The sequence below is a fragment of the Macaca fascicularis genome, chromosome 2 (assembly GCF_037993035.2).
Source record: "Macaca fascicularis isolate 582-1 chromosome 2, T2T-MFA8v1.1".
Classification (NCBI taxonomy): Eukaryota; Metazoa; Chordata; class Mammalia; order Primates; family Cercopithecidae; genus Macaca; species Macaca fascicularis.
In genome coordinates, this window is record NC_088376.1 from 123,101,105 (window position 1) to 123,128,293 (window position 27,189).

Consider the following 27,189-nt stretch of genomic DNA (forward strand, 5'->3'; position numbering starts at 1 on the left):
ACTGCTTATCACTCCTTCAGGAAAGCAGCTTCAGAAAACTGAAGTGTCCATCAGAATCACTTGTGGTGTCTGTTAGGACAGAGTCCTAGGCCCCACGCCATAACTAGTGAGTCAGCAAAGTGTGGGGCAGGCAAGTTTCTGTCCTATGACTACCTTCTTTAGGTAACTGTGAAGTATTCTATCAATTCATAATCCCGACTTACTCATGATCATCTACGCATACACCAGAGGCTAAAAATGTTCGGACAGAGAGGACCAGTATTATTTTCCCCAATTAAGAAGGCAGATTTCTGAATTTTCAAGGGGTCATTTTTATAATAAGTTCAAATAAGATATTCAAATAGCACAAGTCATATAATCAGAGTAAAGTTTTCTCAAGAATTTAACCAAAAGGAAGTCATTCATAGCAAGAGAATTCAGTGTATAATAATTAAACGAATTTGGCAGGACCACAAACCACCTCATTGCTAGTTAAATCCTCTGAAAGCCTAGCCGCAACCTATTTTATAGATGAGAAACTGAGATTGAGATCAAGGGTAAGAAACATGTACAAGGTCCCAGGGCCATGATGTGGCAGGGCTGGGATTTGAACTGGGATAGACTGGTCAGATTCTATATCCATGTCCAAATCCTAGCCAATCTCTGCTACATGTACCACCTACTGAACATGAATATGTCAGTTTTTCTCCACCATCACTCAATATAATAGATAGGGTTTCTGCATTCAAAAAAAAAACAAGGAAATAGATGTTCACAGAGGCTAAAAGGCTGATCCAAAGGTGCACAGTTAGGAAGTTAATAGGGGCTAATATTCCTAATGGAACCTCTGACTGATGCCAAAGTATGTTAACTACTAGACTTAAGAGATAAAATGTCCTCATTTTCATGAATCTGAAAGATTACCAAATTTTTGGGTGGAAAATGTGTTCTAGAACCACAGAAACTTCTCAGTGAAGAGCTTCCTTTTTATCTCCTTTAATTTTTGAATTATACTTCTATAAATAATTATCTTATTCTTCTAGAGCAATCTAAAAAGTAATTTCTAATATCTCAAAAGTTATTAACAGCTACTTCCCACTGCATTAATACTATAAAATTAAATTTCTAAGTAGAAGATTCAAGTACCATAAACATAGAAGAGTGTAAGCAAGCGTAATCTATAAATAGTTCTTATGACATTCCAGATTACCTGCCTGGAATAAATCTCTCTTTAATATACCTAAAATGGCCTCCCACCCAAAGATGTACATACCAATTTTTCTAAAAGATAGCTCACATTAAACTTATTAAGCAGCTTCGCTTCTAAAGGAATGAATATGGCCTTAATGGTTTGGTTAGATGGAATTACATTTTGGAACACGATTTGAGAACTTGATTCATGGAAATTTTGCCTTTGTTAGTAACACCTGGAATATAGGAGACTTTTGACAGAGATTCCAGGAATACCCCTGACTGCATGCTGGAATACACATACATATCACCTTCTATTTCATGTTAACTAAAGTTAGAAACTTATGAGATTTGTTCCAACAAGCAACAAGCAAAGTTCCATTATCATCATCATTCTCCTCCCCACACAAAATAGCCATAGAAAATACAGGGCATGCTGGGCGCGGTGGCTCACGCCTGTAATCCCAGCACTTTGGGAGGCCGAGACGGGCGGATTACGAGGTCAGGAGATCGAAACCATCCTGGCGAACACGGTAAAACCCCGTCTCTACTAAAAAATACAAAAAAACTAGCCGGGCGAGGTGGCGGGCGCCTGTAGTCCCAGCTACTCGGGAGGCTGAGGCAGGAGAATGGCGTAAACCCGGGAGGCGGAGCTTGCAGTGAGCTGAGATCCGCCACTGCACCCCAGCATGGGCAACAGAGCGAGACTCCGTCTCAAAAAAAAGAAAAAAAAAAAAATACAGGGCAGAAAAAGCCATATCATTTCCTTACCCATTGCCTGGTTCATGGCTCAGACCCCTGTAACACAGTACAGATTAACAAGAGAAAAGCCGAACAAATGTATTTAATATAAGTTTTATGTGCCATGGGAGCCTTCAAAAATAAAGACCTAAAGATAACTGTGTATTTTTATGGACAGTCATGCAGAGGTATGATTGGACGATAAAAGAGTATGACTTGACAGTAATAAATTGGGGAAAACTTAGCAAGGCCTATTTGTTCAGATTCTTCTTGGCATGTAAGTAGAGGGCAGAACTCCTCTGGAATGAGGGCCTTATGACCTACTTGCAGGGCTGACAGGTCAGATAATTCTTTTACGGCACACTTGAGGGGAGACAAACGGATGAAGGTCAGAGAGCGATCTTCCTGCTTCTGTAGTTTTCTCAGTTTCCTTCACCTTAAAATACTCAGTACGCAGAGCTAGCATATTTTGGGGGTAGCACGTCCTGAGACCTATCATAAACAATGACAAAATCCAGGTCCTCACAAGCTTACCTTCTCAAAGAATTAGAGAAAAGACAGAGGTACAGGTGCATAGCCAAACAAATAAAAGACAACGAAGAACACCTTGAGAGAAATCAAATCATGCACCAGGACAGAGAGCAGGGGTTTAAGAGAGCTACTTCAGATGAACGGTCAGGGGGGCTGTTTGGATCTGTATGGTTGAAGATGAAAGAAAAAGATTATTTCTCAAGCCTGCAGGACATCAAACTGCTGCAATAATCACCTTGTGGATGGCAGGGTTCTACCACTTTTAAACCCAAAAAGGAGAGTTAATAATCAATTGTGAAATAAGAGGTCACTTTTTCACTTCGATATTTCCCTTCCCTGACTACAAGTGCCTTACTGAGTAAGCGAGGCCATGCTTGTTCTTTGTAAAGCAGGATTTAAAGCCCCTGAAACAAAAAACCCTACAGTGGTATCATGTTCAAGAGGCTAACTCAGTGGTGTGCCTTCATTAATAATAACAACAGGTGCTCCAGGGGCAAAGACCATTACCGGGCTTATTGCTATTACCACTCAGCATGAGACAAAAATGGTTTAGAACCCAGGGATCAGGCAGAATATCAAGAATGAGACACGGAGGCAAAGATGAAGAGAACAGTCACTGTGCTTTCCATGGCAGGTTGTCAAATGCTGCCTTAAAATGTGCAACTGTGTGAATTTCAAAATATGAAATGCTCAGAGTCTTGAATTGTAGTTTTCACAACTGGACAGCTGAATATTAAAGATGCTGCTTTGTCCCCTAGAGGGGCTGGCTACTGCAAGACTGGCTTCCAGGGGTCATAATTATGGGACCACTGCCACTCAATATTTTATCATCATACAATACTGAGGCTGGCAAATATGTATCATGGGATGTGCTTGTTAATAGTGAAGATTCCCAAGCCCCAGTCACAATATTCTAAATAAGTAGGTTTAGAATAAGACCTGAGAATCAACTTTTTGTTGTTGTTGACTGATATCAAAGTTAATTTTCATGCAGGTGATACAAAGATCACATTTTGAAAAGTAGATTCAACAACTTTAGATATGGATACTTTGTCTAAAGAACAGCTTTGGAACCTTCATTGTTCTCTGGGATTTTACGCCTGTGTGTGTGTGCGTGTGTGTGTGTGTGTGTGTGTGTGTGTGTATGGTGGTTTTCTTTTAACCACCGTATTCTACAAATGAGTCAAGATATCCCCATTAATTCATATCAGGGGACTTCTGTGATCAGGTTGGAAACAATTGAAAGATATGCAAAACAACATAATCTGCTGATTTAGAAAACAGAATTATTTTTAAAAAATCAACTTAAGCTAAACAATCAGAGTGGTGATAACAATAACCACATTCAACAATTCAAATATAAGTACTATCTGTTAAGAATTAGTCCATCATCATCACCATCAAAGCTAACAAAAACATTACACATTTTGGCCAGATAATTGGGACATTAAAAAGTAATTACTATTGGAGTTACATAATCTATAGCCATAGTTATCAGCTCAGCTAGGCTCACTGCTTATTTGTTTTGTGTGTGTGTGTGTGTGTGTGTGTGTATTAATTTTAGTCAAGAGATAATTCAAATATCATAAAATTCACCATTTTAAGACATACAATTCAGTGGCTTTATTATATTCACAATGTTGCACAACCATCACCACTAAGTCCACAACATTTTCATTACCCTAAAAGAAACCTGTACCCATTAGGAATCATTCCCCATTCCTTCCTTGTCCCAGTCCCTGGCAACCACTAATCTACTTTCTGTCTCTATTCAGAGCCTGTTGTAGAGCAAATATTTTCTACCCCGCTTTAGAATAGCTGAATGAAATTTTGAGATCATATAACCTATCTATTTATATACGTTTCAGCTACGCTCACTATGTACCTATTATCATTCTGTGCATTCCACTTAATACAGTTTGTGCATTCTCCCGTGTCACTAGCTATGCCTCGACAGTATGACTTTCAATGGCTGAAGGAATTCCATCAAACAGATATTGCATAGTGCATCTAACCAATCCGGTATAGTTGGAATTTACATTTGAATACTGAGTTTAAAAAAATCTGGGAACCAAGTTTAAACATTTGTGTTTTGCATTTCAAGAACTGATTTCAAAAACAAGCCACAGGTATTAAATCCTTTCTTTGCATCTGTATATTTAGAGCCTCATATGGAGGTGAGACAGTGGGATAGAGGAAAGCTGAAAGTCTCTGTCTATCACCACACCCTGTGTGTAGAGCAATTAGGAGGCTAGCCCTTTTTTATGATAAGGAATTTGGTGGCTCATATGGTGGCAGTCCCTACATAAACTTTCACTTCTTAGAGGTATTTCCCAGAGATTCTATTTTAAAAGTCCCAGAATAGCTGTGTTAAAGTCCAAAGTAAAGTAAGATCAAAAGGGAACTTACATTTATTTGGCATTGTTTGTGCGGGCATCACCTTATCCACTCACAGCTAGTCTTCGAACCATTAAACTTTATTTCAACAAAGTGTAACATTAACATCCCAGCCTGACTTGCGTCTGACTTCTAGCACCAAAAAGAGCCTTTTCTGTGACTTAGGTGCAGGATCTACCCGTATAGGAATTAGTGTTTGTATGAAAAGAGCTGAAACCCAGCTTCTGAATCAGCCAGGATTTTATTATTTTATTTTTACTACAGAAGCAGAGACTATCCTAACAAATCCTCCTTTCTTCTCCTAGTACACGTAAAAACCCATCTTTGAGCTCCACTGACTCCATTAGGTTTGAACTTTGGTATTAAGTACATAGGGAGGAAAAGAGTAGGTGTGGGGGTGATGAGGAGAACAGAGAGAAGCACAGAGACAGGAAGGAAGGGAGGCAGCTTGATGCTACTGCTGCGGTTATCCCTACACTCAAGAACAATGAAGCAAAAGCAGACTATGTCAAGAAGCAGAGGTGTGTCAAAGACACCCCAGGCTTAACATGGGGCTGCAAAAACCCACAGGAAGCTCACATGCTATTTCCTAGACACTCCCGCACATGAACCACTTTGACTTCTGTTTCCGGACTCCTTGATTTAGTTTCTGTTTTAGCATTTGCACAATAATAATTTTACTACTAAAAGTAAATGTCTTGTAAACTAATGGGAAACATATTGTTTGGCAGAGTTTATAATGTCAGAATTTATGGCTCTAACACTGAGGGTCTCTCTGACCTCGAAGATAACATAATGAAACAGCAATGTGCTGCAAATGACTCGTTGTGATTTTTTATTAGTTCTCATAATCGCCTCTTATTAATTTGTATGCACATAATAAGCACTCACCTTCACAGTCTGTCCAGCTTCGGGGCCATCCTAGAAGTAGGAAAAAACCAACAGAGGTGAGAATAGATAGATGGTATCTCCTTCTTACTCAGAAATATCACCCATTAATAATTTAGATGCAATTTCATTGTGTGTTAATTTATAGTATTCTCATGGGGACCATTGGCTTCAAATGTGTGGGACTAGACAGTTCTCCATTTCCGCCTGAGAGTGAGAAGTTATGTATAAAAATGATATAAATTATCCAGCAAGCCAACTCCTTGCTACTTTTCATGCTCTTTGCTCTTGGCTATGGTTTTAACTGCATTAAAGGAAGGCTGAAAATGTTTGGGGAGGTGAAGTATCGCACCTTTTGGTTATCTTTAGATGTGGTTTAATTAAAGTCTGATTACTTTAAGCTTCTACTCAGGAAATCTGCTATAAACATAAGCCATTAAGCAAGAATATGGGGTATTTCATATGAGAAGAGTCCTCTCTGGCTATTCTGACCTTGGGGGAGACCAATGGTAGTGTTCATTGTAGCTGGACCCTTTTCCCAACCTGGTTCCCTTTCTCTGTTTCTGAAGCTTAGTTGAAAATGAGCAAACTCACCAAGTAACCGGCCATAATAAAAAGCAAAAGTGGATACTCAGTTGGTTGAGATGGCAAAACAAGCAATAGCTCCACAATCAGAAATTCCAAAATAGAATTTGGCTTCTGCAACTTTAGCCAGGTCTGTCTACCTCTACGAGCCTGACTGATGGGGTGAGAACTCCTGCCCTGCTATGGCAAGGATTAAGCGCAACTGTGTATATCAGGGATTTTCAAACTTTGAGTCACAACCTATTAGTGGGTCATGAAGTCAACGTAATAGGTTGCAATCAGCATTACAAACAAAATAAATCAGGTGTTTTTGTTGTTGCTGTTGTTGTTGTTTTATACAGGGTCTTACTCAGCTGTCCAGGCCAGAGTGTGGTGGCATGATGGCGGCTCACTGCAGCCTTGACCTTCTGGACTCAAGTGATTCTCCTGCCTCAGCCTCCCGAGGCAGGAGATTAATTACTGATAGGAAATCAATATTCACTGTTACACCATCAGGCATGCACCATCATGCCTGGCTAATTTTTGTATTTTTTTAGGGACAGGGTTTTCCCATGTTGCCCAGGCTAATCTCAAACCCCTGAGCTCAAGAGAGCTGCTGGTCTTAGCCTCCCAAAGTGCTGGGATTACAGGCATGAACCACCGCACCCAGCCAGAAATCAGATCTTAATAGAATAAAAACTATTAGACTGCACAGAATGAGTAAACATTGTTTTGTGAAACTCTGGTTTCCTTTATCAATATAGGCACATGCATATATTTCATATATGTGTGCCGGGGGGACATGCATGATTTTGAAATAAATATATATCTTGCTGTAAGTTACAGTAAAAAAAAAAAAGTTTGACCACATTGCATATACGAAAGTACTCTAGGTGGTAACACAAGTCAGCTCTTACATGTATGGAATTATCTTTCTAGTGAAACATGTTTCATAACCAGCAATGGTCATTTCCTATAAATGTGATTTTTATTCTTGTATCTCACTAAACATTAACAGAGGTTTTCATTCACTGCCTTCGTTTGGCCTCTCCAGGAACACCGTTTGCAACATAAGCTTGATAACCCCCTCTGAGCTGAACTCCCTGCCTAGAGGTGACCCAGATGGTTTGACACACAACACACACACACAAAGCATTTGGGGGAAGTTTAGCTACTCTTAACACAGATACAGCAGCAAAAAAAGAAAGAAAAAAATCTGTTTGAGAAGATGAGCACTTTTAGTCAGAGCCTTTATAACCTGAAAACACTGGCTTTCTTTATCTGGTCTCTTTGAAGCTCTATGGTAGATTGCTGAGGAGAGGAGGAAGAATGACAAACATTCAGTTTAACAGGCTGAGTACAGAATCCCCACATTTTGAAAGTGTGTCTTTCCAAAGGGCAATTACAGAGTCATCCAATTTCAGAGCCATGAAGGACTTTATGCATTGACACCCCAGCCCTTTCCATAGAGGACCTGAAGGAGCTCATGGTATGTTACTACGGATTTACTCAATTCCCTATTGATGACTCACCATGGACATCCTTCTCCCAACCTGAGAAGTGTTGGTTCAACCTCTGCCTAAAAATCCTCAAAATCTCCAGTGACTAGGGATCTGATTTCTTTACTGGTTAGTAGGCCACACCCAACCAGTCAATCTAGCTTCTAACTAATCTGTGATCAACCTCTGCAGCTTGAATTAAAGACAGACAAAAGGTAAGGCCCAACCTAAGCTGTATATCACTGCCACCCTGGAATTAGAGCAGGGCTTTGTCCATGCAGTGCTCAAAAATTAGTTACCATGGAATGAAAATGATTTCTCCAGTCCCAGTTCCAGTAAGCAATCTGGAATGTCTGAATGTCCATTAAATCACTTATCCATTACTCCCACCTGCTTGGTAAAGAAGCCTCAGACATCACCTTGGATGCTATTCCATGGTCCATCTTGGGGCCGATGGACAGTAGGGCTGCCCTGCATTAATAACATCTTTTTTCGGCTGCTACATAAAATACAAACAATCACATCTGCCTTCCTGGTGAGATGTCAGGAGGAACAAGCCCAATGTCGGGATTTGAAAAGGAAGAAAAATAATTTCTGAGTAATCTGTACACTCACCTGCATGGAAAAGGTGAGAGAGGTCCCATGGAAATGTTTTTCCACCACTGTCCCAACTCTCTGGGTCACCTGAAACAAATCAGCCACTTCATCAGGTCGCAGGTCACGGAAGCGCTCCACTGGCCGCAGCGGGCACACAAGGACATCTGTAGCAAGGTCTGTTAAGGTCCATGCTGCTGGCTTTGTGTAGTGTTCTAACCAAGCAGCTTATACCCACAGGATTGAATCTTCTTGGACCAGGGCCTGAACTCTCAAAGACTAAGGAATGAAGAAACAGATATTTACCATCCACTGAACTCCAAAGAGTTCAAAGAGAGCTTCCATACATGGATAATTACACTTTGAAGGAGAAGCTGTGGTACACAGAAGAATTTCTCGCAAAAGAAAGGGACATATGTGTACAGAGAGACTCAAGTGTATGGTGAGATAATTATGCCAGGAGACCAGATCTATTCTAGACCATTATCTCTTGACCCCTATTCTAAAGCTGTGTCCGCTTCAGCTGCCAAAGGCACTAGGTTGAAGAAGCAACTGGAATATCCACTTGGTTTCTCTAGGTAGAACATGGTGATAAATTTTTAATTTAAATTATCTCTTTAGAGAAATAAGAGAACTATGCAATGAACATAAAAAAGTAGATGTTTATTTTATTTTTAAAAGAGTGTAGACATTCTGAAAATGTATAGTGAACTTTATCCATAACTAAGAAATGTGCCATGTGGTTAAGCAATTTATGACAAGAGTTCCTTAGACTGATTTTTTTTCTAGAATCCAAAAGAAGACATTTGAAGTTAAATCATGAAAGAAACAGGTTGTCTTGTTATTCAAATAAAACATTCTTAATGCATTCTGCAAGTTAGACAAGGCAACATATTTACATTACTGTTCTCAGCAACATATAAGATCTAGAGAAAAAAAGGATAGAAATTTGATTAATTACTGATAGGAAATCAATATTCACTGTTACACCATCAGTAACATTTCAGTTACTATACACATATGTATGCACATGTGTGTATATACATGCACTATATAGATATAAAAAAATATTTGTTTAGTTTTTAGATACTAACAAGAGAAACAAACTCTTGTACGTTTTTCTGTTTCTTTTTTCTTGTTGTTTTAAGACACCATGCTCCTGCCTGGAGCTAAGCAGCTAAGGGGCATAATAAAACCATAATTCTGCAATTGCTAGTCTCACTAGAATATCAACCCCATTCCACTATTGGTAGAACTCAGAGCCCAAGGGGAAACACACTGAGCTCAGCTGGTCAGGCCTGATTTCCATAAGAGAGAGGGGAAAAGAAAGAAGAAACTGATTAATTTTGCTCATAATCAGGAAATTCATGTCAATGGTAAACTATGAAAAGAAGCATTTTTAAAATCGGAGTTCATTTCTCAAGAGAGGAGTAGGGAGGCCTTCACCCACAGGGCATCTGATACTTAAAAAGATAATTATCCATCTTTGGCAGGCCTGCTTTATTATCATGGGTCAATGAACCATTTAGAAATGAAGAATTTCCTTTCATTTCCTTTGAGCAGATTGCCAGCCTCCACTCCCACAGAGTTGCTTTTTCTGTGTTAAAAGGGACCCTTCCCCATATGCGCCCTCCCTGCTTTAAATTATACCCTCCCTTAGGCCTGGCTTCACCAAACCGCAGCAAGGGTGACAACCATGCAAGCTTACAACGAAGTCCGTAAGTGCTGTATTAGGCTATGTTCACACACAGCAACTCAGTGGGGAAGGAAGACATTTCACTTAAACAATGGCTTACTGTGAAAATTGATGGAATGAATCAGACAACCTATGCATCTAATGTAAATTTAGTAATATCAATGACATCCAAAAGTTTTTTTTTCCAATGCCATAAAATAATCTTATTATTTGCCAGTTTTGCTTGTTTGCATGTTGCTCCTAGAAAAACAACTCAGGGAAAGCGAATTAATTTGAAGAACAGCAGATAGTTTTTGTAATTCTAATGCCACTTTTTATATGCCAATTGTTTTAAAATAATACCACAAATGCAATATAATTTAATCTGGAGCCTCTTAAGCTTTGTTAATGGATAAATTCCATATTATACATAGGCTATAAGGACACATTTACTTCTGGGTCCTGTTTGCCTGGGATTATCACCTCTGTCAAGATTTCTTAGCCAACATGTAGGATAACCTTCAAAGACTTAAACTTAATATATTGAATTGAATAAATGTTTTATCCAGTACATATCATGTGTGAAAACTTGTGGAGCTGGTTACCACTTCTCCCTATAATCTAGAGAGATTTTTTTAGTAGTAATATTTTTTAAAGGAAGCGAAGGTCAATAGTTATAACTTAGGTTGTATAGTTGACAAGGAGATTTCTCACAGTAGATGAAAACCAAAGGCAACCTCTTAGAGCAGATGAGATTTAAACTGGACTTTAAAAATCGGGGAGTGATTTAGCCAGTGGATTGGGCTGGCAACCTACTCACTCATCCATCCCAACACTGCAGTCTCCTCTCAGTCCATGATCTATGCTGGGACTTAGGATGCTAAGGTGACCAGGACAGAGTAGCTGACCTTGAGGAGTTCACATTGTAATGTCCCAAACTGCCATGCAGTGCAAACAGATCATTACAACATAGAGAGATGAATGCTATTGGTAGAAATCAGTATAGAATACTGTGGGAGCACAGAGGAGGTCAGATCTAACTCTGCCTCAGGGTGTTAGATAAACTTTTCCATCTCATCCTACATTTTGCCTTTTAAAGTAGAACCATTTCTCCACACCTAGACCAAAATTTGTCCTTAAAAATGGTCTAGCAACTTAAGGTTAGCTTCAAAGACAGTTGTTAAGCATTCCTCCTTTGGCCCAAATCACCATTTCACTTTTGTACATACTCTTACTTACTCAATCTTTCCAACAAACCCATAAATTATTAATACTATCGTAATTCCCATGTTGAAGATGAATTATAAGCAATAATTTCTTTGGGAAAATTAGAAACTTGCCACGCCAGCACACTCAAAATGAGATTAAAACTAGAATTCAACTCAAGTCTGTCTGATTCTAAAGTTCACATTATTAATGATAGTGCTGTGATGTCATGCTTTTTAGAGCTTTCATGACTCCATTTCTGCCTAGCCTCTTATTAAAACTGTGCCCTGCATTCCCTAGAGTCACTCTGTTCATAGAAGGGAACCACTGTTTCCATTAAATAGAAGGCTATGATGCAAACATGCTAAAGGCATAAGAAACACCTAACCTTGGAAAAAGAAAGCATATGAGACCTACAATCCCACACTGAAAGGAGGCCTGAGCACTAGGCAGTGAATACGCCTTCATCCTAACAGGGAATTGTAAGAAGATCAAAAATGAGAGTACCAACTTGCCTGAGCTGGAGGAAGTAAAGAGGGATACAAAGCTGGTATTTTGGCCCTTCTTCATCCTGACTTTCAGTTGCTTCAAGATAACTTGGGCTCCATCATGGGCCAGACTCCTGAGACAGTTTAGGTACTGCAGCCTCTATCACTGGGTCAGGTTGTCAGACACACTGAATCCATTGCTTGTTGGACAGTCTAATTACTGAGAATTATGGATCTTTTCATAACACATGATTCATATCACAAGAGACTACCAGAAACTTGGCAATCCTTTCTTTTTGTTTTCCCTCTTCCTCTCTTCCTCTTCATGCTTACCACCAGCCCAGAACTGACTATCTCTATCTTTTTGAACATAAATACGTTAGGTGTTTTTGCTGCATTAAAGTAGTGTGACCACATGCCAAGCCCTATGCTGAACTCTTGCTGACACACTGCCAACTCAGAATACACACAATGAAAGAAAGAAATATTTGCATTAGTCAGGTGCCTAGAGCTGGTGTGGTTTACTGTTTGCAAATATGACCACAAGAATCCCTCCCGTCCTACAGGCTGTTTTGCTATGTGGCTTTACCCCTCTGTCCATCAAGAGTTGCAGTCTATTTGCCCTCCCCTTGAGCGCTTGTCTTACTTTGTGTTTGTGTTGCTATAAAAGAATACCTGAAGCTGGGTAGTGTATAAAGAAAAGGGGTTTATCTGGCTCACAGTTCTGAAGGCTGTCCAAGAAGCATGATGCTGGCTTCTGAATTTGGTGGAAGCCTCAAGATGCTTCCATTAATGGCTGAAGTGGAAGGGGAAACGGTTTGCAGAGATCAGATGGTGAGAAAGGAGGCAAGAGAGATGGGAGGGAGGTGTCAGACCCTTTTCAACAACCAGCTCTTCTGGGAACTAATAGAGCAGTAGAGAGTTCACTGGTTACCACAAAGATGTTATCAAGTGATTCATGAAAGATCTGCCCCCAAACACTTCCCATTAGACCCTATCTTCAACATCAGGGATCAAATTTCAACATGAGGTTTGGAGGGTCAAATATCCAATCTACAGCAGTGTTGCTGTGTGACTTTCCAACGTTAGGCCTTAAGTGACCTTGAAACCTCTGATTATTGCTCTCTTGGAAGCCTGAGACCAACATGCTATAAAAATTGCCAGCTAGCCTACTAAGTGGCAACATGAAGAACTAAGGCACCTCAGCTGTCAGAGAGGTGCCTTACTGTCAGAGATCATTTCAGACCTTCTAGACTCAGGAGAGCCACTGACTGACTTCCAGTTTCTGTATCACTTATCTACTGCTGCATAATAAACTACCCCACATCATAGAGGCTTAAAACAACATTGATTGGCCAGGCGCAGTGACTCACGCCTGTAATCCTAGCACTTTGGGAGGCCAAAGCGGGCAGATCACCTGAGGTCAGGAGTTCAAGACCAGCCTGGCCAACATGGTGAAACGCCATCTCTACTAAAAATACAAAAAAAATTAGCTGGGCATGGTGGCAGGCATCTGTAATTCCAGCTACTCAGGAGGCAGAGACAGGAGAATCCCTTGAACCTGGGAGGTGGAGGCTGCAGTGAGCTGAGGTCATGCCATTGTACTCTAGCCTGGGTGACAAAAGCAAAACTCTGTCTCAAATCAACAGCAACAACAAACCAACATTGATAGGTTTTACTACCATAAGTCTATGGATGGTTTTTGCTGAGGGTCTCACCTGGACTCACTCATGCAACTGCTTTCAGATGGAAGGTAGGGTGGAGCCTGGGCTCAGCTGGATCCACTAGGCCCTTCACTCTACATGCTCTTCCATCCCAATAGATGCAAAATCTCTGAAGTTGCTTAAGGCTTACATTGTCCCAAATTTTATTGGTCAAAGAAAATCACAAGCCAATCCAGATTCAAGGTAGAGATATTCTGTCTTCTAACAAGAGCAGTGGAAAGATGACAGTCAAAAGGGGTATGGACACTGGGAAGTTCCAAGGATGTTTAAAAATTAACAGGGGCCCAAGGTATCTTGGCTGTCCTAGTGAGTAAATACAGGATGGCATTTTAGAGTTGAGATGTTCTTTTTTTTTTTTTTTTTTGAGACGGAGTTTTGCTCTTGTTGCCCAGGCTGGAGTGTAATGGCACAATCTCGGCTCAGCGCAACCTCTGCTTCCTGGGTTCAAGCGATTCTCCTGCCTCAGCCTCCCGAGTAGCTGGGATTACAGGCGTGCGCCACCATGCCCGGCGAATTTTGTATTTTTAGTAGAGACGGGGTTTCTCCATGTTGGTCAGGCTGATCGTAAACTCCTGACCTTAGGTGATCCACCCACCTTGGCCTCCCAAAGTGTTGGGATTACAGGCACGAGCCACCGTGCCCCGTCGAGATGGATCTTAAACATCATCTACTCCAATACCTTCATTGTCAGATTTTAAAAATAGGGCTAGAAAGATTACTTGACTTGTTCAAAGTCACACAGTTAGGAGCACAATTGGGATTGAAACTCAGTCGGTGAGCTTCCCCAACCAAATCTCTTTCTTTAACACTGAGATGGCAAAACATTGCACATCTGCCACTATTTTCCAATGGTAAATTATGACAGACATCGATAATCCACCACAGAATTCTCTCTAACCAGAGTGTCCCAAAATCCTTGCCAATACAACCTCCAAGCAGCCACCACCAGTGAGAATGGACACGCGACATGAGATGCATGAGCCATTTCTGTGGCCTCCCATACTGCCTCATGAACCGCAAAACCAACTGCAAAGGACTGGTGGAATCAGAATAAAGGGAGATGCTGCAAAAGTGAGAACCTTCCCAACTACATAACATTTCCATTATGTTGCCACATTTTTATTCAAAATAAATTTGATAAGTTCAAAATTTGCTCATCAAGGATAATAATTGATTAAAAATAATTTTAGGAGGATTTCCATGACAAATATGAAATATTTAAATATAGAGCACTGACAGAGAAATGGAAATGTACTGATTCAGATGATTAATTAAAGATGACAGCAGAATATTATGATCAGAGTTGCTCAGACTTGCCCCCATTTAGTTTTCTATATCTGATCTATTCTAGGGATTCAGAATATAGAAGTCACCAAAATAAAGCAAATCATCAAAATATCACTGATTTTGATGAGGCTGATTAGCCTGTGTATATATTAATATGAAGTAAGGCAGTATCAAATAATACAACACAGGATTAATCATTCTTCTGAACTAATAAAAAAGAAGAGTCTGTATTCATCTCTACTGCAGATCTGTGTGTAGTTTAGTGATAAGCAAGGAACATTCCAGTTTGCAATGCAGACCCCTGCAGACCCTGTATAGCCTTACTCTAACAAACACTCCTAGGCCTTGTCAATGTTCAAAATAATTCTTAATGTCATTTCACAAAACAACAGCAGGATGGACTGTCAGCTACTTTTCAAGAAAATATTCAATTTATTTGATTTAAATAGCAAGTTACAGAGCTTTGAGTCAAACTAGGTGGCGTCTCAAAAAGTAATCTACTATTCACAATGTAAGCACTTTGGCGAATTTTCGTATCAGAAAGGTAGAAATATCACCCTTGAACATTAATAAATATAATTCTGAAGAAGCATCTTGCTAGTTTGGGCCACACCTTTTTTCAATGGGTATTAACATATTCATTTCAGTAACTCAATAAAGGGTTCATGGGATATTCATCAACCATAACCATAAATGACATAGATGTAATTTTAAGCAAATGCGATTTCCAGAATATGATAAATTCCAGAGCAGTGTCTTAAGATAACGATAGTACTCTGCTCAGAGCTGGTTCTCAAGGCAAGCATCTTACAAATATCCACTATCTCATGTTTTTCCCTGTGATACGCTTTGGGTCAGAGATATGATGAGACCTTGGTCATCTGGAGGAAGAGAACCCAGGTATCCCTTTCTAGGCAGCATGCCCTGAGCTTCCCTCAGAACTCCTGTACTGATCTGGATGCTCAAAAGAAAGAATCATTTTCATAGAGAGAAGTAAACAAGTGCCTTTCAAAGAAAGTAAATTGAAAGGGGAGCCCACAGCCTGACAGTATTCTGGTACAGATTCTTTGGTTGAATTTCACATATTTTTCTATGAACTTTTCAATGCAAAGCAATGCTATACTGATTGAGATAAGAGCATCATATCTGGAAAAAGTATGCTCATATAAACTAAGTATGTGGGAAATAAGTAAATGATACCATTAAAGGAAGGAAACAACATATAACATTTGTTTGCTGCCTAGTATGGTCTAGTGCTAATCAATAACCCTTTGAGTTAGATAATATCACCTCCCAATGTCTAGATTCAGAAGTTGAGGCCAAAAAAGTTTAACTGCATGACCAAGGTCATGTAGCTATTAAGTGAAAATCCCAGCCAGGGGCATGTGTTACAACACTGTTATAATGTCCATGCTGTTTCAGTGCCTCTCAAGGTTATAAAAGCCTCCATGTATAATACCTACTGCAGTGTTTACCAGAGTGGGATAGCAGAGCACTGCTTCCACGGGATGCTGTTAGACATTATACAGAAAAAAACCCTGTGTGGTCAAAGAAGACTGAGAAACACTGGATGAAATGAAGTTAAATAGCTCTCTTTACTGCAGTATTCATCAGCAGATTTACTCTACTAAGATGCCTTCTGGCTTCTCAAAAATAAGAAATAGTATGCAGCATTGCTCAAATCTGCTTAACTACAGAATGATAATTATTATTTATTATTATTAATATTGTAGAACACTATATAGGACATATGTTTCAGAGGATGTTCTTTGGAAACCTTAAGCATCATTTCCCAAAACATAGAGAGGCCTGAATAATTTTTCTGTTTTTCAAACAAAAACTTGAGTACACGTCCTATTAATCGCATGGGCAAAGAAAGACAGCATTCTGTGAAATGAAATATGCTGAGAAGTTCAGCATTAAAATACATCAAATGGGATATGGCAGTCATTAGTGCTGTTTGCCAAACAGTTCAGGTTACTGCCATGTCTGGGCATATGGTAGGCCTTCTGGACCCTTTCAGTTGGGTGAAGCTCAAGGAATACAGGTCAAAGAGTTGTGAGCAAAAATGATATATGTCATTTCTGGGCTAAAGCCCTTAACTGCTAGTATGTGACCGACAGCTTTATTTCCTTCACCAAGACAGGCAGCACTGCCTTGCAATGGTAGCTGCTCTGGCAGTGAGACCCTGAATTATAGGTCAGTAGGGGCCTCTGAGCATTGTGGTCATAGTGAGTAGGGCAAGTTTGTTCTTAAATAATTTACCTCTTTTGCTAACCCCAGCCAACTTGTAGTAGCTATTTAGAGCAGCATGTTGAAGAGGATTCTAAAGCTCTGATAAGGAAAGGAGGCAAGAACTGAGGAATGTATTAGTTTTGGCTGCCATGAAGGAGGAAAAAAATATTAGCGTGTATAGCAAGTACCTGTCATTCTTCAATTAGACAGCAATAAAAATGTTTTTCCAAGAACTCCCTCTCTCCCTTTCTTAATGACATAGAAGTCATTTCTGGGACTTGCAATGCCTCTCAGTAATCATTATGAAAATCTACTATTACTGTTATTGTCCTAGAGATATACAGAAGTGTCTAGAATTTAGATAATTCTGGTTAGGAGAGTACTGAAAAGGAAAATTAACTGTCACTCAAAAGAGTCTATCCATAATGTGTAAACATGAGAATGGGAACACATCAATATGAAAATGAACATGTTGTAAAAATGCTCTTAGGAGTTAAGAGTTGAAGGAGCATGGCAATAGAAGAAATAAAGTGCACTCAGCAGCAAAAGAAATATTTAAAGATAACTCCAATGAGCCATTATTTTAAACTTCAGATGCACTTTGTAATGAGAATCATTTCAAAAACTCTGTAAAAGTCTTTTTAGTGAAGTAGAGATTAGAAAGTAATACTAAAAATCTGCAACTCATTGCAGATCTAGAAAACCACATGCAACATAAAAAAATTTAGTAGCACCCTCACCATATACACAGTTTCATTTCACCAGTACGTGAATGAGGGGAGTGCCCTGAGCAGATACCTCCATAGGGTGGCTAGAGTGAAACCTGGGGCCCAAACTCCCACATAGATAGGATTCTTTCAGTGCAAGCTCTATCAGATTTTGAAAGCATGGATTCCAAATTTAGGTTTGCTTATGCCACTCAAGAGACACTAAAAATTCCAATTTCCATCAGATCTTCCAAATAGCTGGCCAAGCCAATGGAGCAACCAGACAGCACAGTTCAGATGCCATCTGAAGGCAAACAGTAGCCAAACTATAAATATGAAAGGAAAGAAATAGGAAATGAGAGAAAGGGAGAGAGGAGATTAAAGGTAGGGGTGGTATTTAGCAGACAAAGCATCCTTAGAAGAGAGAAAATACTCCTTTATAGATAGGCTCAACTAGCATTCCTGGTGCTACACACAGAGCTTAACATAGAATTGGCCTTTAATAAATATTTGGTGAAAGAAGAAATGTCATGTAGGCTTATTCATTGTTTAATCTGGGAAATAATTATTTCTAATAAATAATTTCTTCAAAATGCTCCCCAAACTGTGGGTTCTTAAGAGACCAGTGAACCAGTATAGACTCAACTTACTTAAATGTAAACCATTAAGAAAAACATACTTAACAGTAAAAAAAAAAAAAAAAAAAAGAAGTCAATTATGAACTCCTAATACAAAACAAACCCAGCTAAAAGCATAGAAAAATAAATATGAACTGGCCTTTCCTTCACACATCAAAAGTACTGCATGTCTTTTAAATGGAACACTTGAGAACTATTAACTCAGTGAAGCTTGGAAAAATTTGAAGATAACATTGTTCTATGTTTTTTAATAACAATGAGGAACCCTCTTCTATGACAGCTACTAATGTTAATAGAAACATCCTTTATTTCAAAAAAATGAAAGAGAGTCATACTTAACACTAATTTGGCATTCTCACAGAATATGAATCAACATCTTTCTCTCTCAAAATCAGTCCTCCATGAGCTAGCAACCTAAAATAAATGATGTGAGGATTTCTTATAGTGAGAGGCATTCACCAAGTGTTCAGTGAATGAACTTCTGAATGAATTAGTGAAAGATCACAAAGTCAAATATTACAGAAAAGGATAAAGCCAAAACACTTCCAAGAACTCTGTATTTTTTCATATATTCATTCAGTAAATATTTGTGAATTAAGAGCCGACTACCTGGCAAGTATTACAGAAGACACTGAGGATACAGCACAACCAGGTACAGTCATCCTCTCCCTTTCAAACATGTGGAATCTAGAGGGTAAACAGACAAAGGTAAGTGACATAGTAACGACTGTGAAAATGTAAGGGGTGAGATGAGAAAGAAAAGGTGCAAGAATGCAAGGGCAAGACCATAACAAGCCAAACCAGCTAAGCTGGCCATGAACTAAGCCCAGTTCACTTGGTCTAACTGGATCTTCAGGAAAGAGTGCAGGCCCTTGATAGCCTTGGTCAGCATTCTGGATTTATTCACCATGCATGGGAAAGCCACCAAAGCATTTCGGGCAGTGGAGAGTGGAGATGTATGACAGATTCTGGGTTCTCTCTGCAAAGTTGAAGGCCACTGGGAATATCTTTACTGCAGTCTAGGTAAAAGATTCAAGACAGACCTGGCCTATGGTGGTGGCAGTGGGGATGCAGAGAATTTGAGATGTATGTTTGAGGTAGGAGCAACAAGACTGACTAATGGGGGCAAAAAGGAAGAGGAGGATCAAAGAGGATTCCAAGGTTCTGGCTTGGGTAGTAGGTGAAGAGTGATGTAATTTGAGATATGGTGGGTGGGACAATGTCATGTAGCTCACAATTTGGAGACTTTTCTTTCTTGAATTTATAGAATTCTCCAGAAATACCTAGAGCAGTTTCCTAACCTGGGTCTACAGATTGGCTCCAGGGCTTCTATGAATCTCCTGAAATTGTTCGCAAAATGGTACATGTGTGCACGCACACGCATTGTTTTCCTCTGGTATAAAATTCTTAAACAGTCTCCTGACCCCAACTAAGATAAGAATCCTAGATTTAAATCAGAAGAATTCTTTGAAGATTAGTTCCCAAGAGAATGATTAGAAACAGGCTCAGACTTTTGCTCACTTTGGCTTAGAATCTAATATACCCAGTACTGAAGAGTAAGAAAAGAAGTTTACTCTGTCTGAGCAATGTGCTATCATTCACAAGCATGGAGCCTCCATAAAACACAAACAAAAAAATTTTTTTTAATATCTTAACACCGAAGTCATTTTAAACTGATTCAGCAGTGAACAATTTAAGACATGTCTCTTCCAACAAAAGACAGCTGGACACATAAAGATGATTGTGTGATCCATTCAAAATTAAAGAATAGGCTACATCATTTGCAACAATAAAAAAGCAGAAAATTCTATCAGAAAAAAAGGAGAGAGAGAGAGAGAGAAAGCGAGAAAGAGAGAAAAGTTTCAGCAGCCAGTGATTTCCAAATGTTTCCAAAACAGGAAGCAAAAGACGGTTTAATGTCACTGTGGCAGCTTCCAGAATAGAATAAGTTAATCAGGCAGCCTCTAAAAACAAAGCAGCAATTCATTAACAACAACAACCACAACAACTCAGCAATGAACTATACTGCCAGAGTGTCAAGAAAGCAGACTTTTTCAAGATAGTGATTTGTATGCAAATATAGCTCAGCATTTATCACTAAACCTCCAAGGCCTGTAAAGGGGGGAAAAGAAATGTTCTTTCCATCTGCTTACACTTTTCTCCTAATAAAATCAACTGGCAATGACAGGAGAGGCTGGGGCATTTTAAAAACAGTAAAAGAAATACAATCGCAAATCCAGGATTTCAAACAAAAAACTCCCCCTTCTTTCTACTCTTTCTTCTTCAAATCTCCTAGCCCAATGTCCTCTTCCTAAATTTGGGTTAATATTTGTACCTACTTCATTGGGATGTTAAAAGTGTTTTTTCAAAATAATAGCATATTTCACACCAACAAATAAAAGCTGAACGAATGGTTGGTTTAGAAAAAAAAAAATAGTCAATGGAAATGAATTCCCTCAAAGCTTCCCTTAATTCAGCAATGGTAATATGGTTATGTGATTTAAACAGTGTCTCACTAGCACGAGTGTTATCATTTAGAACCCAGATCTTCATTCATCTCATGTTTAAAATGTCTCTACTTTTCTACATTCCACTCACCCACCTATCTCCATTTCCTCATTTGATCTCTGTCTGCTTTTTATTTCCCCCTCATAATCTAAGCACCACTGGTAGCAGAGTCTAGGAATTAATCATCTTATAATTAGTCTTCCTCTCCAGTTCTAACTGTATGAATTTTTCAAAATATGATTGCTAACAATAAAAAAAATCTCAAAATGTAAAAACAAACACTGGAAAAATATTTTAAATATTTAAACGCATTTAGAATTTGCAATTTTTCACTCTAATGTCATTTTTCAAGCTATGTTTAGACAGCGCAGAACACTATATGGTTTACCTAATGTTTAAATTAGTAGATCTGGCCAGGTGTGGTGGCTCATAACTGTAATCCCAGCACTTTGGGAGGCCAAGGTGGGTGGGTCACTTGAGGTCAGGGTTTGAAAGCAGTCTAGCCAACAGGGTGAAATCCTGTCTCTGCTAAAAATATAAAAATCAGCCAGGCACAGTGGCACACACCTGTAATTCCAGCTACTTGCAAAGCTGAGGCAGGAGAATTTCTTGAACCCAGGAAGCAGAGATTGCAGTGAGCTAAGATAACGCCACTGTACTCCAGCCTGGGTGACAGAGTGAGTAAGATTGTGTCACCAAAAAAAAAAAAAAAAAAAAAAAAAAAAAAAAAAAAATTAGTAAACCCAATAATCCACAAGGATCTATAAAAATATAAACTTAAAAGATTTCTATATATTTGAATTTCATTTTTTATATAACTGAAAAAAATATTTAAGCATGCCTAAGGAAAAAGAAAACTATGGAAACAAAACAGATGTTCTGGCAATTCTGGAACAGTTTCACATTTGTATATTGTTATTCCTTCTGAAGAATCCTAAAATTCACTCTCATTTTCTTTATATGCTTAGATATTAAAAACATGTCTTTGACAACCAACAGTCTTCTGTCATGGGGAGTCAGACATCGGCCCCATAATCTCTCATTACCAACATCACCACTGTCCCTGTCTTTACCATCATCACTTAAAAGAAAATAGAAACTGCTTAAATAACCACAGCTAAAATAGGTGTCACAAGTTTCTCACTGATGATTAAATGCTCCTCCACGAGGCTGCAATCTCGAATCCTATGCCATAGAGTTCAGAGACTCCAACACCTTTAATGTTTCTATAAGGAAAAAATCCACAAGGGTTCTCCCTGAAAACGTACTCTTAACTCAGAATCTCTTCTGGTTCCATTTAGTTTATAAATTAAAAAAAAAAAAAAAAAAAAAAGAATAATTCAGATTGAAAGCGATAGTATTTTAGATTTTCAAAGTTATTGATATTCCTTGATCCATAATAATTTAGCTAATGTAGATCACTGCCTATAGAGCAGTGCTGTCGAGTGGAACTTTCTAGATTCTAAACTGTTCAATATAGTAGCCACTAGCCATATGTGGCTACTGAGCACTTGAAATGTGGCTGATATAACTGACGAATTGAATTTTAATTGCATTTTGTTTTAATTTTAATTTTGCATTTAAAAATTAAATCTAAACTTTACATTTTAAATGCCCACCCTGTAGCTAGTAATCACTTGTAGCTAGTAGCTATTACATTGTACAGTTCATCAGGAGAGGCCACAAATATATGGTAACAAGGAGTGATGGAACTGGGACAACTGGAAAACACATGTCCCAAGGTGGGTGGTCAACCACCTAGAGATTTTTTGTTCCCGAAGAAACTAGAAATTTGTATTGCTTTGTGTAATTCTCTTCTATTTAACTTCTGGCAACTATAGGCAGTCCTTCTCATGACTCCAATATGCACATATTTCAGTTACTCCAGTTTAGTGAAATAACACCAACTCCCCAACAACATGGTTCAAATTTCAGTTACCATGTCATATTAACTCTGGGTCATTGCGTAAAGTACAAACTCCACCACTAGCTCTTCAATTCACAAATTACCACGTAGATCATAGATGTGCATGATGATCAGTGACCAGTCACATCACTTCTTCCAAAGTCTGTCAGTGACTGATCACTGCACATCTGGTATTCAGTCAGAGGCAGCCAGCAAAGTATGTAGTTTTGTATCCCACTGATCTTCCAGTGATAAACCCACATATTTCACCAAAATGCATAATCAAAACAGGGAACTGGCCAAGAAATATGAAACACAAGTGACCAAAAACAAAAACAAAAAACCAAATGTGACAACCCCAGAAGTGCACTTTGAATCAAATGTAAATAAAATTACAGAAAAAAAACTAACTTTGGGAATGTTGACTGGGCTGACGATCAGGAGATTCTAGATATGTAACCCAAGGAATTTAATAAAGACAAACTTATTAACATAAATTAGCAAAGCAGTTACGATACAGAAGAAAAAGATGTACCAGAGGAAGTGACACCAAAAAAGTCACATTTTAAAAAACATCCTATTTCATGACGTTGAAAACACAAAGGATGAAATATTGGAAGGTGATCCACACTTTAGGAAGGATTATAACTATCAGCCAAAGCACAGAAAAGATGCCCCATCTGTACTGTTAGTTGTAGGATAAGAAAAAGAAGGCAAGAATTGTTCGAGAGACTCGCAATAAGTGTTTTTCAAAGAAATAAAGCACTACAATTCTTACTGTTCCTGATATTTTAAATAACAGTGTACTAAATCAGTTTGTTTTCTACTTCTTTCATTATATTTTTCTATTTCTTTATATTCTGATAATTTATGGAGGATTTTTAATGATGAGACAAAAATTTGAAAGGTCATAGAACAATCATATATTTTCGCATTGATTACTAAGTGGACATTGCATGGTTTCTGCTTGCATGGTCATTTTGATAGTTCCACACTGCTGTATGAGATGAGGGGTACTTGTACTTCAAATGCATTAAAAAAAAATACTGGGTGGGGCAAATAAAACATAGGTAACGGGTCATAAATTTAAAACCTGTGCCAAGAACCAGTGTCATACGTGATGTGCATCTTAATATTAGGAGAGAGCAGACTAAAGAAAATCAAGGACTTTAAGTGACTTTAAAAAGACATATTTATGCACTCTCTCTCCAGAAAGAATAGACCCATCGTCATATGCTCCTGAATTCTCCCACCACACTGCCCGGCAAAAATAAAGTCAACATTCTCTTTTGTTTCCCAAGTAGCCTGAGAACTGCATGTTACTGTCAACCTAAATAACAGAGACTTTCTAAAAGAAAATGATATTTATTGAGAAATGGGCCTTGCCATGGGAATACATGTGCCATAGTAAACTATGTGAGTATTCAGCTAGGTGAAGGAAGACAAAGGTTTTTAAAGGGCAAATGAGGAGAATTACATAATTGTTTTGAGGTAATTATCCTTGGTTACTAGGATCAATAACACTGTGGTACCAGAAAGAAGTTGGACAGGCAGTTGTTGGGCAGATGTCCTCATAGAAGTTGTGTGTGTGTGTGTGTGTGTGTGTGTGTGTGTGTGTGTACAGATGTGATGGCCTTGGTGCAGGGTGGCTTTTTGCAGAGTCTTTTATGATAGTTTTTGTTATCAGGCATTTGTGCATGAGAACCCTCCCTTCATGGCCTTTCCCAGCTCTATTTGTCAGGGTTTCGTTTGTGACTCCATTTGATTCTGACAACTTTCACATTATCAAACCTCCTCAACTCTGAATGCATCATTAAACCTGGCTGTGAGCATTAAGGTTTCTCCACCAAATGTTCTCTTGTACATCACAATATGACTGAAGGGAGATTACATAATGAGTAACACCAATACCATGCATGTTCTATATTCCATATGGATGATGCACAACAAGCAAAATTCCTGCCAAAATCCTTATTCTGACACAAAAAAACGGAATGCAGCTATAACTGTATGTTTTCCTTCACAATGTTATACTATAGGCCCTTTCTGTAGTGCATTATCTGCCACTGGTCCAGAAGCTCTTTAAAAACAGAGGCCACCTGTTTTTCATCCTTGGATCCAAAGACCAGCATATGGAGCCCGGGTTAGGACAGATGTCACCTCTTAGTAGACTTGTCAATCCCACCCCATAAAAGTATCCCTCCTTCCTTTTCTTCTCATTTGTTTGTATCCTTCATAGCTTATACCAATCTTGCAATTTTAGTATTCATTTATGATTACTTGTTTTCTATCAAAAACGCGGAGTGAAATGAGCGCAGAAATCAGGAATGCTTGCTTCTCAGCTGTATTCTACCTGAACACAGTATACTGTACATAGAGCACTTGCTAAACATTGAATTGGCGGGTCAATGGATGGATGGGTGGGTGACTGGGTGGGTGGTTTAAATAAATGTCTAAGTGAATGACTATTAGAATGAATGACTGTTGAAATGAATTACTGTTTGATTAATAAATAAAAATAAATAAAAGCTAAAACTATTATTTTAGTAAGTAGAGAGTAGGAAAAAAACGGTTATTCTCCTAATGTTTTATAATCATAAACATAACATTCTCTAGGTTGTTTTCCTTTTCCTAAGTTATGTCCTTGGATAAATCTAAAAATGAGAATTCTTCCAATGGGTGATCTCCCCAGGTCCAGTCTACTATTTGCTCAACTACAAGATGGAGAAGTTTCACTTTGCAGCAGCATGTGTGAAAACAGCTTGGAAATTTTTGTAGAGAATAAGCTCAAGATGAGTCAACAGAGAAAGGTTGTTTCTACAAAACACATTTTATCTCAGACTGTGAATGCAAGTCTGGTGTTGAGTTAAGGGAGGTGATTTCTCACTCTGGTCTTATTGACAGGGATACTCATGGAGTTTTCTGTCAACCTGGGTGCCACCAGGAACAGCCTGTAGCACATTCACCAAAGGGATCAGTATGGCTGAAGAAAATCAAAGAAAACAGGAAAGAGGAAACAAGGGTCAACCTTCAACTAGAGCATTGCAAAGGCAGTCATTATAGGAAGGAAGAATGATGCAGGTAAACCAACTAGTAAATGGTAGAACAGAATCTGCATCCAGCCTATAGACTGTGGAGTGACTCAGATCTGGATTCCAATTCCATTTTTACCAATTTTTAGCCATTTGACTCTGGGCAAATAAACTCTTATCAGTAACCTCACCTCACCTGCAAAATAGGGATTATTTATTCTCTTGGAATTGCATTTCAGAGTAACCAAACAGCACCAATGATGGATTATTCTTCAAAGAATTCTAACATTAAAAGCAAAAGGAGTAAGACATTTACCAAAAATCCCCACCATTTTAAATCCCTAAAAAAATAACTGACTCATGCAAAATTATTAGCAGGTGATTTAGGGCTTATGTCAGGAGTTCTTAACCTGGGGGTCCCACAAAGGCTTAGCAGAGGGTGTATGGATAAAAGAAACACATGAACATGAATGAAAAAAATGATACATAGTTATTTTTACTAGTTTTTAACTATAATTTTGCATCTTATTAAATCACAAATGCAGGCAACAAACCACTGTAGTAACAGCAGTACCTATGATTCTTGTCACAGTATAAATCACAGGTATTTTAAAAATATGTAAAGTAATAACTTGATAGTTATTGCAGTTACCTTGAAATATCATTTATTCTAGAAGTACTTGTCATTACAATTACTATCACACAATTATGATGGTCATTATAGCTGCTATCAGTTCTTGTTATTTAATGTGTAATAAAGAAATGCGTATTTCACTGTATCACAAATTTGTTATTTAATTTTATCTTAAATGTTATTAAATAACATGAATTTCCTTGGTCCTTCTGTATACTTAATTGTCCTTACTTAAAAACTTTATTGGGTGGGAGGGTTGCTTGAGGCTAGGAGTTTGAATCCAGCCTGGGCAGAGTAGTGAGACCCCATACCTAAAAAAAATGAAAAAAAAATTAGCTGGGCATAGTGCTGTGCACGTGTGGTCTCAGCTACTCAGGAGACCGAGATGGGAGGATTACTTGAGCCTAGGAATTCAAAGTTGCAGTGAGCTATGATCATACTACTGCACTCCAGCCTTGTTACAGAAAGTCAGGGACCCCAAACAGAGGGACTGGCTGGAGCCTTGGTAGAGGAACATAAATTGTGAAGACTTCATGGACATTTATCAGTTCCCAAATAATACTTTTATAATTTCTTACACCTGTCTTACTTTAATCTCTTAATCCTGTTATCATCGTAAGCTGAGGATGTACGTCACCTCAGGACCACTATGATAATTGTGTTAACTGTACAAATTCATTGTAAAACCTGTGTATTTGAACAATATGAAATCAGTGCACTCTGAAAAAGAACAGAATAACAGCAATTTTTAGGGAACAAGGGAAG

At 38.6% G+C, this 27,189-nt stretch overlaps 1 protein-coding gene across 23 annotated transcripts in view; it reads right to left on the reverse strand.

Annotated features, from left to right (window-relative positions):
* FHIT (fragile histidine triad diadenosine triphosphatase) overlaps positions 1 to 27,189 on the reverse strand; it is a 1,487,537-nt gene that overhangs the window by 253,715 nt on the left and 1,206,633 nt on the right. For 21 of the 23 annotated variants that reach the window (XM_015445372.3, XM_065540869.1, XM_065540872.1 and 18 more), the window contains 2 exons: positions 8,406 to 8,551; positions 5,731 to 5,760 (listed from right to left, as the gene is read on the reverse strand). In XM_015445372.3, the coding sequence (XP_015300858.1) occupies positions 5,731 to 5,760; positions 8,406 to 8,551 (176 nt within the window). The remainder of the gene's footprint in view (positions 1 to 5,730; positions 5,761 to 8,405; positions 8,552 to 27,189) is intronic. The other 2 variants (XM_074032605.1, XM_065540868.1) reach the window with 1 other exon arrangement.